General features: G+C 39.4%; 3 protein-coding genes across 4 annotated transcripts; 1 reads left to right on the forward strand and 2 right to left on the reverse strand.

Annotated features, from left to right (window-relative positions):
• The first annotated feature begins 467 nt into the window (after nucleotides 1–467).
• LOC108074510 (uncharacterized) lies at nucleotides 468–2553 on the forward strand. The gene has a single exon (XM_017166588.3). It carries the CDS (start codon nucleotides 565–567, stop codon nucleotides 2506–2508), a length of 1944 nt encoding a protein of 647 aa, XP_017022077.1. The 5' UTR covers nucleotides 468–564; the 3' UTR covers nucleotides 2509–2553.
• Nucleotides 2554–4048: 1495 nt separating this feature from the next.
• On the reverse strand, nucleotides 4049–4620 carry LOC138927958 (C-type lectin 37Db-like). Its single transcript, XM_070283553.1, has 3 exons — nucleotides 4529–4620; nucleotides 4171–4333; nucleotides 4049–4072 (listed from the first exon to the last, which is right to left on the reverse strand). The coding sequence occupies exons 1-3, from the start codon at nucleotides 4618–4620 to the stop codon at nucleotides 4049–4051; spliced, it is 279 nt and encodes a 92-aa protein (XP_070139654.1).
• Nucleotides 4621–8873: 4253 nt separating this feature from the next.
• On the reverse strand, nucleotides 8874–9671 carry c-cup (calcutta cup). 2 transcript variants are annotated; one of them, XM_070287767.1, is made up of 2 exons: nucleotides 9513–9668; nucleotides 8874–9433 (listed from the first exon to the last, which is right to left on the reverse strand). In XM_070287767.1, the coding sequence occupies exon 2, from the start codon at nucleotides 9391–9393 to the stop codon at nucleotides 8911–8913; it is 483 nt and encodes a 160-aa protein (XP_070143868.1). In that variant the 5' UTR covers nucleotides 9394–9433; nucleotides 9513–9668; the 3' UTR covers nucleotides 8874–8910. The 2 variants fall into 2 exon arrangements, with proteins under 2 accessions (XP_070143868.1, XP_017022087.1); XM_017166598.3 differs by having other exon boundaries at nucleotides 8875–9446; nucleotides 9513–9671.
• Between the last annotated feature and the right edge of the window lie 4225 nt (nucleotides 9672–13896).

The following is a 13896-nucleotide window of genomic DNA, read 5'->3' on the forward strand; positions in this document are numbered from 1 at the left end:
AATGGCGCCTGGGAAAATGACAGAAATATGAGACAGAAAAGTGCGCCACTCCGTGCATTTTCGCCGCGCTTTTCCCCCTGAATCTTTTTTTTTTGGCACTTTGTAGCAAATTCTCTTGGCGCCGCCGACTTGATGACTTGCAGCTGTCGCATTTCTTTTCAGACTTTAGCAACTGCAGCGAAACGGAAACCAATGGCTGCCGTCACCTGGTTAGCCACCACGTGGATGCGGATGCGGATGTTGGGATTTCATTTGACGGCAAATATTGCGGCACCTCGTGGGAAGTTCATTTCACACACTGTCGAAAAAATACACAAGCCTTTGATTATTTTGGCTGGAACCTAACCAAACTGAGAAGACATTCAGAGGTCTCAAGGGTAGGTATAAAAACAGATAAAATTCACCTATGGTGACCTAGAATAGCGGCTTACATTAAATATTTAAGCTCGCTTTATGGTATTATTTATATATTAGAGTAACAGTAGGCTTTAGATGAATATTTTGAACTAATTTTCTATTTGCTTGAAAACGTTGAAATTATCTTTAGTTTCTTGATCCTTCAGAATGGGAGAGAGATCTTTCCGGAAGCTGGGTCTAGGAGTGATCCTGTCGGCCTTGGTTCTGTACATGTACCTGTTCATGGGATCCGAACAAACGGCTGGAAAGATTCGTAACGCATTCTTTGTGAACACGCCTGGATGTCGCATCGTGGCCATGGATGTGATAAACCCGACCATTGCCAACGTCACTCTGTGGGAGTGGCCGCCACAGCGTAGGATCCATCAGACCTGCCTGAGCTCTACCTGGTTTCGCCCAGAGGTGATGGACGGGAGTTGGCATTTGAAGTTTGTTCCTAACATGGACCGCATTTTGGATAACTACGGTTTCAATCACGAAGGACAGATTAACTGCTTTTGGTCGGAGTTTCAGAGCAATGGGTATTCGGAAAACAAAATGACCTATCTGGGCAAGTTTGATTTGGAGTATCCCTATGCTGTTAGGGTTCCCAAAAACTCGCTTCAGCTGCGAGTAACGTGCAATAGTTCTTTAACAAACGCCACTCTTTGCGATGAAGCCCACTACTTCATTAATCCTCCGCCGCAGGAGCTGCTGACCATACCTCCCGCGACCTTGAAGTACTGGGATAAAAACATGAACACCAAGGATGGATCTCCACCTATTTCCGTTATGATCGTGGGCTTAGACTCCATCTCGCATCTTCAGTTTCTTCGGCAAATGCCGAAAACACAGGCTTTTATTCGCCAGAAAACGTCCCACGTGGAGTTCTGGGGCTACAACAAGGTCGGGATAAATGCCTATCCTAACTTGATACCCATGCTTACGGGCTTAAGTGAGGCTGAGAGCAAAGAGTATTGGAGCACGAAGAGGGAATTGGATGACTTACCATTTATCTGGAAGGACTATAAGGCGGCCGGCTACAACACCAGCTTGGGTGAGGACTCGGCTCCCTACTCGATGTTCTACGTCGGCAAGCCAGGCTTTGCTAGGAAGACCACTGACCATAACTTTCAGGATCTGATGACCCAAGTCTACGTGCAACGGTCGAAAAGCAGGATGGATGACATAACTTGCATCTTGGATATCCTTATGGAGATGAACTACAAACTGTTGCCGCACATGCAGCGTTATCCTTTCTTCTCCTTCTACTGGTGGGGCAATGGCGTTCATGATTACATGGGAGCGTCCCGCTTTGTGGACGAGAGATTCAAGCAGTTTTTCAGTCGCCTGAACGACGCCGGAATCATGAATAACACCATCATAATGTTCATGTCCGATCACGGCATGAAATGGGGTCCCTTTCGTCAGACTTTCCAAGGCATGATCGAGGACTCTCAGCCGTTTTTGTCGGTCCTTTATCCTGCATGGATGCGAGATAAATACCTGATGGCAATTAAGAATTTGGCTGGCAATGCCCACAGTCTGGTGACCACCTATGACCTTCATGAGACCCTCAAACATGTCATGCATCCCAGCTCCCTGGAAGATGAATCCATTACACTGCGGTCGAGGGAATTGTTAAGGCGCCACGCTTCGCAAATTCCGAGGGGAGTCAGCCTTTTCCTACCCATTCCTCCAGAGAGGACTTGCCACACCTCGCATATATCCAGCCAATTCTGTCTGTGCCACAAGCAGGTAGTCATTTCAGCTGATAATCCGATAGCCAAGCTGTCGGCCAATATTATCGTGAATTCGGTCAATAAGTTGTTGGAGGAGTATCCCGTCTGTATTTCATGGCAATTGGAATCGATTGTTAGTGCCCAATTCGCTGTTCCCGAACGTCAGAATGAAGAATTGTATTCTGAAAAGGATATCGTAGTCCGACTGAAGGCGAAACCGGGAGTGGCCTATTTCGAGGGAATGACCAGGATGCTCAAGGGCAGACTCTACCTCATTGGCGAAGTGGTTCGGGTCGGTGGCGCAGATTCTAAGAAAAATCAGTGCATCCAGAATCCCTTCCTGGAACCATTCTGCTATTGTTCTCTTTAAACATTTTTTATATGGACTTTTGCTAATAAAAATTCGGAAATTTTACTTTATTTATAAATCATATATTATGGCTTCAGCATTTTTAATAATAAGCATGACATCGATGACAATGTAGAAGTCAGAAGTAAATAATTAAATTAACTTTATAAATCCCTTTTAGTTACAGACATTTTCATACTGCCTGAGTTTCAAGGATTTGTGAGTGGCTTAAATGCCATTTCCCACACTCGTTTCATTTCAGCCAGCACTCGTACTTTATTTCTCCGTTAGCCCGAGGGTGCAAAACCATTTTAGTCAATTGTTGTTTGCTTGCTTTTGAGTCAGTCTGCTGCTGCAGTTGTTGTACCAAACTGTTAGTTTGTTTGTTGGTTTTAGCCAAACATTTTGGTCAAAATTTAGAGTCAAATATCTGGTCTTGGCTTTCGCCCTTTTGGAAAGTCGATTATGGAATAAACAAAATGCGAATGGGTTGGAGTTGCTTTCAGACGGGCAAATGGAACTTTGAGCTGAAATTAATTTATCTGAGGATATTCTAAACTGGTTGCGCTACACACAGAAAAGATATATAGAATATTTAGCCAGCGGTCAAATCGTTTATTGAGCTGTCAGCTTACTCTACGAATTCGATGGACGAGAGTTAGTCATGGCAGAGACACAAATAATACTTTATAGCAGCTCGAAACTAAATTATATTAATTAGACTTTTTGCTTTATCCAAAGTGTGAACTGGTTAATGCTTCGGCTCTGTGTCGATTTATTTAAATTAACTACCCGAGATGGGTCCATAATGAGCCACTGCGTATGAGCAATATTTGTCTAAATTATGCTCCTTTTTCTTAGCACTTTCTTCGCACAAATTGCTTGCAGTCAATTTGTTCAAACGCTTGGCTGCCTCTCGGCCATCACGATAATGTTGATGATGATGGATTTATGTCTGCCATTTGTTTTAGCTTTTCGAGCTCCCTTTCTGCTTTCGTTGGTGTACTTTTTCCCCTCTGACTTTGGTTTTTGTTGCCTTGTGCGTCGGCTGTCATCGGCAGCAACGGGAAAACTGAAGAGTGAAATGCCAGTGCAAAAATGTCATAAATCAATTTTCACAATTCGCAAATTGCCCCGAAAAAAAAACGATGGACCTTGTAAGCCGAGTATGGTTTTTTTTTTTCTCAGAATTAATTGAACAAATGCCGGCAGCTTTAAGCGTGAATTTACTTCAAGGGTCGGGAAATTGTAGTAAACTGAAAAATTAAGCCCGGAAAAGTGTATGGCTATAATCGTAAATCATCGCCAGACATTAAGGAAGCCTGAGCCAGGAAAGAGATATGATTAATAATTGCATTTTCATTACTGGCTATATAATGCCCAAGGAAAATACTGAAAAACCAATTTCACTGAGAAATAAATTTATTTCATTTATACAAGAAAAGTTACATTTACAGTTTACATTTCTTATAGAGCTTATATAAAACGTTTTTCTTCTGCAATAATTATTATTTAATCAAGTTTTGTAGAAAATTCGTTTTAAAAACATTAAACTTCAGCCTCACAAATGAAATGCATTCCAGTGCTACACGGGTAATCATGCATTAATTTGGTATTTAAGCCAATGCAGTTCTCATCTTTTTTTTTGTCCGGCTGCAAATCATCCCAATGTAAGAAATTCACCTTTTTTCCACTCGCCACAGAAGTGTACACGTTCCGATTGGCCAGGTTGGTAACGCCCAGCCAGTAAAGGGTTCTGGGCAACTTGCCCACGATAGCGGTCAGCTCCGCCTCGCTCTCGATGGTCGCCAGCTGACCGCCCATCTGACGGCATAGGTTGAACGCACTAAACCAAGAATAAACAAATTTACCCTTTTCGATATAGAAATATCGTTTGCCTATCTTTTCATATTCCTTTGGCAATTTGGAAATTTTAGCTGCGGAATCGGAAATTTTAGCTGAGGAATCGGAAATTTCAATTGGGGATTTGGCAAGTTGAATGGCCACATTATTAGTATTTGTATTAGATTGATTTCCACACATCTCCAGTGCCTGCGGCTCACCAGCTACCACACCTCCTTGAAGATGAAGCGCACTGAGGGCACGCAATATAACCGCTTCCAGCTTCATCATTCTGAGCTTATGACCACTGAGAGCAAGAACCAACAGTGCCCTGATTTGTAATTTATCAACTGGCTTTCCAAGAGCCCTTCTTTTAGTCTTTATATAATGTACAAGTTAATTGCATATTTCGCAATGCACTTCCTCATTTGATATGGATAATAACAAGCGAAAAATCAAACTAGCTGATGGCATTCGGTCACACTTGCTCAATAAGAATAATACGAATAAGAATTCCTGAATTATATAATATGGAATGAGAAGTACATTTTTTTTTTTCTTTTTTTTTTTTTTTTTTTTTAATATGGAATGAGAAGTACATGTTAAGAATTATTTTATAGAAAATGCATTTTGTTGAGTATTTCATAATTAAAATTATGATTTAAGATGGCAAACTTCTTAGGTGCCAAAAAATAAATTTTTATCTCTTATAAAACAAAAAAAAATATTCAAGTTCATAAATAAAACCCAGCCTATATTAAAATGTCACAATTTACTCAATCCTGCTACGACTTTAAATACTAAACAAGAACGATCTTCGCTTTGAAATAACAACATCATCGTCTTGAGGTACAGAGAACGACAAAAGTGAGAGAAAGGAACATAAAAAGCCAAATTAGCAATGTTTCACATCAAAGTGCGCATTAAATCCGAGACGATAATCACACACACGCACACCCACAGACGACTGCGAGGTCGTCCTTTTTGCCTCTTGGTATGCGTAAGGACATACAAAAAACATAATTAACCGCGACCTGGCGACAACAACAAAGCCAACAACAAGGAGGAAAACGTCGACGACCTACAAAAAGCCGTGAGCCTAAAGGTTCCACAACATACACTGAGAAAATGTATATGAAATGAATAATAGTTTATTTATTTATTTATTTTTGGGTTACATAAGAATCTTGAGGTTTGGCAATAATTAATTCCAAACAAGGTAAGTTTTCTATTTCAAAAATAATTTTTAGCTAATGATTTCAAATTAAGTATTAACACAAGACTTTACATTTTCGGCTTGTGTAATCTGCTGCGCACTTGGCCAGCATTTTGCCCCTGTTTTTCCCCCTGTGGCATCAGGTTAATGTGACGAACACAGCTGCTGCCGCTCAGTGCCTGCCGCCCAGCTCTAGCCGACATTTTTGCAAATTACACACTTTTGAATATAAAGTACTCGCATAACGCACCCGAGACAGCCAGTCTGTGGCCACTTTTAATGGGCCGAGCCCCCAGTTTTCCCAGAAATTTATTAGCAAAACCCTGGTCTGGGGCGGGGTCGTCGCGTCTAGACATTCGCCGACAATGCCTTTAGGTCAACTCTTTAGCTCCCAAATTGCATTCCCCAGCTCTGGATTGCAATTAAGCTTGATATATGAGACGAAACTGGTTCAGCTTTCGTTTCGTTTCGCTTCGTTTTGGGTAACATGGATTTATGAATTCCGAAAAAGCACTCGAAGCCTGAGTGGGGATGGACGCCAGCCCAATGCCATTTGTAAATCAAATTCTGTCCTGGCAAAAACATCAAAATGTTTCTACTGAAAGAGAACAAAAAATTATAGTCCAAAAACAAGCTTCCATTTTTGACTTGTCGCCATGCTAGTTTCCCAAATTTAAGCCTCTTGCAACCGAAAATATGGGAAAATGTGGGAAATGTTGTCGTTGCATGCAGGGAAAAAGTCGAAAAATATGTGCTGCATGAGATTTATCTTTGTGTTATACCTCGCAATTATAGAGGCTTTTACTGCAGAGATTTTTTGTAGAAGATTTTTATAGGAGAAAACTGTAGGCTAAAAGAAACTGAAGGAAGTGAACTTTGCTTAATTCTGCTACTTTTTCTCACTAATATTTATACATATTTCAAATACTCGCTCTAATATAATATAACAATTTCAAAGAACTATAATTATGAATGAAATTTAATTCATTTAGTCATGTTTCCTTAAGTAGCGTGCCCCTTAAAACTCCAATTATTCTAGTTAAATTTATTCACTCACAAATCACTCTGAAGTCGAATAAAGGAGCCAAGTGCAATTTAATCCTTTTACAAACACATTAAAATGTTGCCAGCAGCTGTTGAGCCAGGACCATTGTTCCCAGGAAAATAAAATTAAAAAAAAATAGAAAAGATTGGGAGGTGGAAAAGGAGAAATGGGGAAAGAAGTAAAAAGAAAGCGAAGCATTTAATGATAATTACAGCGACCATTAGCAATTGTCTGGCGGCAATAATAACAAAGTGAACATAAAAAGCAGACTGCTAAGTGAGGAGGTGGAGGAGGATCAGATGGGTGGGGGGATCAGAGGATGGGTGGCCAATCGAGGGACTAGAGCGTGACGCGCTTTTCAATTACCACACCGCTCTGGCTCAGTCTAATGAATTGTTAAATTATGTAATGAAGCGTGTACTTTAGATAAATGAAAACTAATTAAATTAACTCCGCAAGCAGTAACTGGCAAAGAGCAAAGTAAACTTTGGCCGGAAAGAAAAAGGATCTAGCCGTGCCACTTTTCCTCTACTCGTTTTCCCCGACTGCCATTCAGGCGGATTTAATTTGTGTTGTTTGCAAACATCGGTTTCCAAATTGGAAAACTAATTGTTTGCCACACACAAGCACACACACAGCCATTTGACTAAGTAAATACGAAAAACCAGATTCCGAGTAGTGTTTTCTAGCAATTAGGCACGTTCGATGGCATAAGCTCTTATGGTTAATTGCCTTTCACCTCGTACACATCGTCCCCATTGTCCTCCTTCCCACCACTTGTTTTGGTCTTTTCTGCATTTAATGAGTCATTCGATTCGATTTCGAATGGGTCACGTAAAACATTAAAATGAATGAATGACACCGGGGGATGGGTGTTGGGAGGGTTCCTGAGAAAAATAGGGGTAGAGCATCGTTTGCACATGACAACCAGATGGTAATAAATTTGGAGTTTGCCAGACATTATAGGGAGAGAGCCATAAATGGCAAAGTCATGAGGCGTAACCAACTGGTTGTAAGAATAATATAAAAGAAGTGGAACAATTATGAGTTTACTAGGTCAAGAAGGGGCTAAGATACTATACCTGAAAAATAGTTGGGTAAAGAGTATAACATTCCAAATTATGCAGGATATACTTTGACATTTAAAAAAAATATATTATTAATTTTTAACTAAAATTTCTAGGAATAGAAGTCACAACATTTGATAATTTATGCAAATGCTTCTTTCCTGGACTTGGCCACTCCATTTAATCCTGGTTCAACTCGCTGCTATTCAACCTTTTTCACCCCTTCTTTTTAAGGACCTCTTTCCACTTGTTATTCTTGGCCCCTGGTTGCTGTTAACTTCTGAGCCTTTCTGTCACCTTTTCGCTTGATCAAATTCGACACTTCAAATAACACTTTATTCCACTCACTCCCCCTTTTTGTTGTTGTTCTTGGTACTTAAGTGTGAGTGTGTGTTGTCCTTTTGCACATTTGGCTGAACAACTTAACAATTTTTGGACAACTTTTTTAAATTCCTTAAGCACGTCGACTGCAAAACTTTGCGCTGGCAAAAAGTAATTTTGATTTTATTAGCTGTGTAGCACCTGATGGCATTTCCTTCCCCTGCCCTTTCCTTTCTTACCGTCCTCTTTATCACTTCTTGGCTTTCAGCTTTCAATTCAATTTCAGTCAATTGCGTGTTGGGCGCAAAGTTTTTCCCACACACACACACACATACACACAATGGGAAAGCCAAAACACCCGAAGCCCTGAAAATTCGGCGACAACTTGACAAAGTCAACAGCTTGATGGGCCAAAAGCGCAGAAGGAAAAGCGCCAACTGCCAAAAGCTAAGAAAAGAAAATATATAGAAAAACACGACAAACAATTTGTTGATATCGACATTTGCCGTTGTCGATATTTTCCTGTCAAGGCGTGGAAAAAATCCAAGACAAAGCCGGGGAAAAACTTTCCGGCCAAATGCCAAGGACTCGGTCAAACGATAAGAGAAGGGAGGGAAAATTAATTTGACCCCTCAGCCGAAGAGAATTGCTACAAAGAATGGTAACTATTTGTTAGAAAAATCTTAGCCTCAAGAAAAATATTGTGTTTCTCAAGGGAACAGGTTTCGTTTTTAAGCTAAAGTTTGGTATAAATTACTATAAAGAACAGAATTTCTATCTGAAAGCCTTTATGGTACCTAAGTCTGGATGATTTCTCCTTATAATTTTCCTTTAACTAGTTTCTGTATTATTCCGTAAATATTTAATACAAACTTTTATACAAAACACTAAGTTTGTATTTAATGTAATTTTAAACAGTTTTATTTTCATTCTTATTGGTCGCCACGATAATCTTCAGTGTGTGTTTCACTTGTTTCACTTCTGTCTATCATTTCTGTATCCTCGTCATCACTCTGCATATCCAAATCTATCAGATAGCCCACCATATTGAATTCGGCCCTGAGTCTTTGCTCCCAGCGATTTATGAAATCATTTTCGCATACCCCCAGGGAATAGCATGCTATATGCAGGACCTTGTTGGCATCGCATCCTGCCAAATGGGAGTAGAGACCTTGCTTGGAGAACTTCTCCCGGTCAGGACTCAGATCGTAGATTTTGCCATTTAAAGCGGTATAAACTGGTTGATCTGGGTTCAGGCCATTAAAGGCGGCCAATTGCTTGATGTTCAGAAGAATAACCTCGTTTTCCTCGGGTGATTTGTCGTCAGTTGAGAATTCGCTGGCATTTCCTTTTAATTTGGTATACATTTGCGATAACCTTGTGGTGACAAAGTAGCCCAGACCAAAGGAAAACATCAGCTGGCAAATGGGATTTTTGAAGAAAGATATCAAGAATCTAGAGTTCAGTTCTGTTTAGAATTAATTGAGTTAAATAAAATTGAAATTAAAATAAGGACATCCATTGCCGAACTCACTCCCAGCATACAAGTGACCCAGCAACTGCATTTTTGCTATCAAAACTTGTGGTTCCAACATAATTTATTTTTTTAAATTATAATATTTTTATATATTGTTGAAATATTATTCCAGAGTTACTTAAATTTTGAAGCTATCGAAACGAGTTGGAGTGCAAACTCACCAGCAAATTTGATTCATACTCAATTAAGCCGGGTTAAGAGCAATTTACCGCGCAATGGAGAGCGAATGAAAAATATTGGACACTCCACAAATGTTAAGCCACCTGCTGCCAGGCTCATTTACATCGCTCATATAAATTACATACTGCACATACACGGGGTCGTGTGCGGATGGAGCTGTGTCTGCGCCATTTGTTATTAACATTAATGCCAAATGCGATCGTAAAAAACGGAGCTTAAAAACATTTCCATGCGTGCGAGTGCGAGTGTGTCGCCTGTCTGCTGTCAGTTGCTGTTTTTATCAAATTGGTTGTACTTGGACTTTAATATGACTTAATAAGCTCATTACAATTTTTTTGCGCTATGTGTGCTTACAACAAGGATGTAATTTCGCGCCATGAGAGTGCTCTGGCGAGCACACACACACATACGTCTGTGTGTAAATACAAGTACGACTGCAGGGCACAGCGGCAGGACGAAGGAGTATGGTGGTGATTTGGGTTGAATTTAAGAGATACCCTGCTGAATTCTTTGAAAATAGGAAAGTTAGCTGAGACAATCTGTTTATCATTCATAAAATTTAATAAATTTATATTTATTTATATTTTAAATTATTTTTTTTTCGACCTGCTGACAAGTAGGAAACCTTTTTTTTGCAATTAAATACAGATTAAATGTTATTATTATGTGGCAAGGTGAATATTTAATATATATTTTTTTTAACAATAAACCAAATAAATTCGCATTTAATAATTGTTTTTATTTGATATTTAAGCCACTTCGATTCATAACCATTTTTTGTTTATATAATATTCTCTTTCTATCCCGAACTCTCCGAATTTTCCACAGTAATACCCATTATATCCGTAACGGGAATCAAGAGAAAACTGGCAAGCGTAGCGCGTTTTCCTTTCCGCCTTATGCTCGCATTAAAATTTGCATAACGTTGATTTTGTTGTGAGCACATTACGCATACGCCGCGTGTGACGTTGGCTTAAATTGCTTTGGGCACTCGGTTTGCGGCTCGCTGCTTCCTTTGCCCGTTGTGTTTGCCTTTTTTTTTTCCTTTCCGGTTTTGTTTTCGCTTATTTTAATTTAATAAATTAAAACATATTTCGCCGCTGTTCAAATATAATTACATTTCCTTCCAGACCGCACTCGCATCCGCTCAGCCTTGCCAACTCTTTTAATTAAAAGTAAAAATCATATAAATAACAAAACATCCGAACAAAAAATCCCTTTAAAGTTCCTATGGCTGCTGCCATTTCTGCTGGTTATTAATAAACTTTTCAATTGCCCACCACCAACTGCTGTGTCGTATTAACTTTGTCTGCAGTACTCACAAATTTCCTCCCCCGCTCTCCACTGTCTCTTGTTTGGCTTATTAGTCCCGCTCTGCTGAAAATTTGCTTTGGCAAATGTCGGAAATCCGACTGCCAAAAAAGAGGAAAAAAAAACACACAAAATTTCAACCACAAAGTGCCAGAGCTCATAAGCCCACAAACGGCATAAAAAAGGGGCAAGAAAATAAGCAAGAGGAGGGGCTAAAAAGTGTGCGGATGCTGCTTATTATTCGAGTTAATTAAAGCAAATTTCAAAAGGATTAAATTGCCAGCAGATTTGCTTAGTTTACTTTGCTGCAGGCCTTTGAATGGGGTTAGGACTTTACTAATGGGATAGACCTGGAAAAGAAGGAAAACATTCAAGGGCTAACAGGAATTGACAATTTAAGAAGGGTTGTAGTCCCTGAGCCTTTCAAAATGGAAATCAAAATGACGGAAGCAAATTTCTTCAGCTAAAGCTAGACTTTATTTAATAGAAATTCATTAAGATGCATAACATTTAGGATATTTATGATTCAACTGAGCCTTTTCCTTAGTTTGATTGATTTTATTTATATTTCCTTTGACCAAAGACAGAATTTCTGGGCCAAAAATATTTATTCAACAAGAGTATTCCTCTCTATTTGGCTTTACCACTCGGGTGGCATTTATGCAAAGCCAAAACGAGTACAAACATTCCTATAAAATATTATCAAACATTACCAGAAAAAGTCTCACCCCATTTCCCAAAAACCCCAACTACCATACCATTCCCCTTGGTGCCCAATGATTTATTCATTCGACTGAAGAGCCAAAAGGAAAAACCGAAAAACTAAAATGGCTCCCACATAGTTTTTGGCCCCGATTCCCGCCCTCACACTCTGCACTTTGGTTTTCCGCTTGATGCTGAAATATTTTGCTGCACTAACCATAAATAAAAAAGTGCACAAAAAGGCTAAAGAAAAATGGGGGGGGGGGGAAACGGAAATACAAAAACTCGACAACAACGGGCACAAACAATGGAGGGGCGCACACAAACAAATTGAGCAAGAATAACAACGGCTGAAAAAATATTTCCATGCGACAATTGCAAAAGTGTCAAGGTGCAGCCGGCGCCAGCCACAACAAAAATAAAAAATAAGTCATGAAAAATAGATAGATAAAAAAAAGCCTGACAAAACTGGGGCAATAAAGCTTGGTGCCAATTTTTTATAACCCCTCAGCCAGGCATTGCCCACACGAAAATCGAAAGTTGCCCAACTTTCAGTACTAAATTCAGAGAATGAGCGAACATTTTTTATGCCTGGCAAATTTTTAATGCATTTTGTGTGGTGTGTTTGGCTTCCGATAGGGAAATATCAGATATATGGTAGCATTTAGCAGGCAAAGTTGCCTGGGGAGCCACTGTCATTTGGTGGGTTTTGTGTAAGCCTTTAAGCTGCTGCACTGAAAGAAAATCATCAGGGAAAATTAAGTACATAACACATTCAAATTAATTTACTTATTTTAATGATATTTCTATAATTTTTAAGAGTGTATGATAGTACCAAAATACCTTTTGATGTCAAATAGTTTATTATTTATGTAAAAGAAAATTAATAAAAATGTCAGAGAGCTTTATAATTTTATATATTTAACATCCTTTAATTCCTTGCTAGTTTCTTAATTTTATTCTTTATACATTTTGTCCTTAAGCTTTGCTAGTTGAACAAGATTCTAAGGGGATATTATTATATATTAATTAAATAAACTCTTAAAATAATTAAATACCCAAAGTCCTAGTATTTATTCCTGTGCATAATGACGGCAGCTGCTAAAGTTTTTTGCCAGATTTCACTGCTCACTCTGGCAGCAAAAATAAATCAGAAAACTCCACCGGCGCATTTTGGCAATGCATTAAATCAATATCCCACTCACTGTCAATCCGTTTGTTTGTCTGTCTAACTGCCGGCGAAAAGTTCGCCGTGCATAATTGCGAGCGGAACTCTGGCGAAGAATTAATGAACTTCCGAGGGAATGGAGTCGGAGGAAGCCAAGGAATAAATATCATGCACGTCGTGGGAAGTTCCCTTCTTAGTTTCGAATTGATGAGCGAAGGAAAGTTTTGCGTGCTAGCACGATGATTTTCACGCAATCATTTTCCGCACCGCATTTCCCCGCCTCGCCCCGGGAAAGTTGCTCATTAAGGCGCCGATGAGAATTTGCGTAAAATACTCCCCTCACCCACCTATGCAGGATTATTAATAACCGGGGATGGGTGTGTGGGTGTAGGTTCATGTAAATATTTGCACATTTCTCATTAAAGTTTCACGTATATATCACGCATACGCCGCATTGTGCCCAATTAGTTGCAATTTATTCGCTCTTACACAACCCAGGAGCACTCGGCTTAATGATACTTAATGTGTAAATCATTATAATAAATTACATGCACAAGCGATGATAAAAATAATCCAGCGCCAAGAAAAATACAAATAAAGCAACCCAATCCGCATAATGTGTGCGCCGTCATGAAACACACACCCTATACAAATATAAATATATATATATAAAGCGCAGCGCAAACAGAGCCAAGCCGGGATTCAAGAGCGGAGTCCTTATGCACGCATTAGACATAAAGGCCATAGACATTAGTGCGCATAATGAAAAGCGTTTCAGCATTTCAGCATTTCAGTTCCCAGAGTGCGTCACACGAAGCTGAAAATGATAATGATGATGATGTGGGGGCTTAAACCCGAATACACACCAAAGTAACCGCCACATCAAACAGACACAGAAACCGGAAAAAATGTATATATACAAACATTTATATTTATATATATTTAAAGAGAAAACGCTCCACAAGTTATGAAAGCTTTGACTCCTTACCATCCTCAAGCCATCAGCTGTTTGCCAGCTGT

The sequence above is a fragment of the Drosophila kikkawai genome, chromosome 2L, assembly GCF_030179895.1.
Source record: "Drosophila kikkawai strain 14028-0561.14 chromosome 2L, DkikHiC1v2, whole genome shotgun sequence".
NCBI lineage: Eukaryota > Metazoa > Arthropoda > Insecta > Diptera > Drosophilidae > Drosophila > Drosophila kikkawai.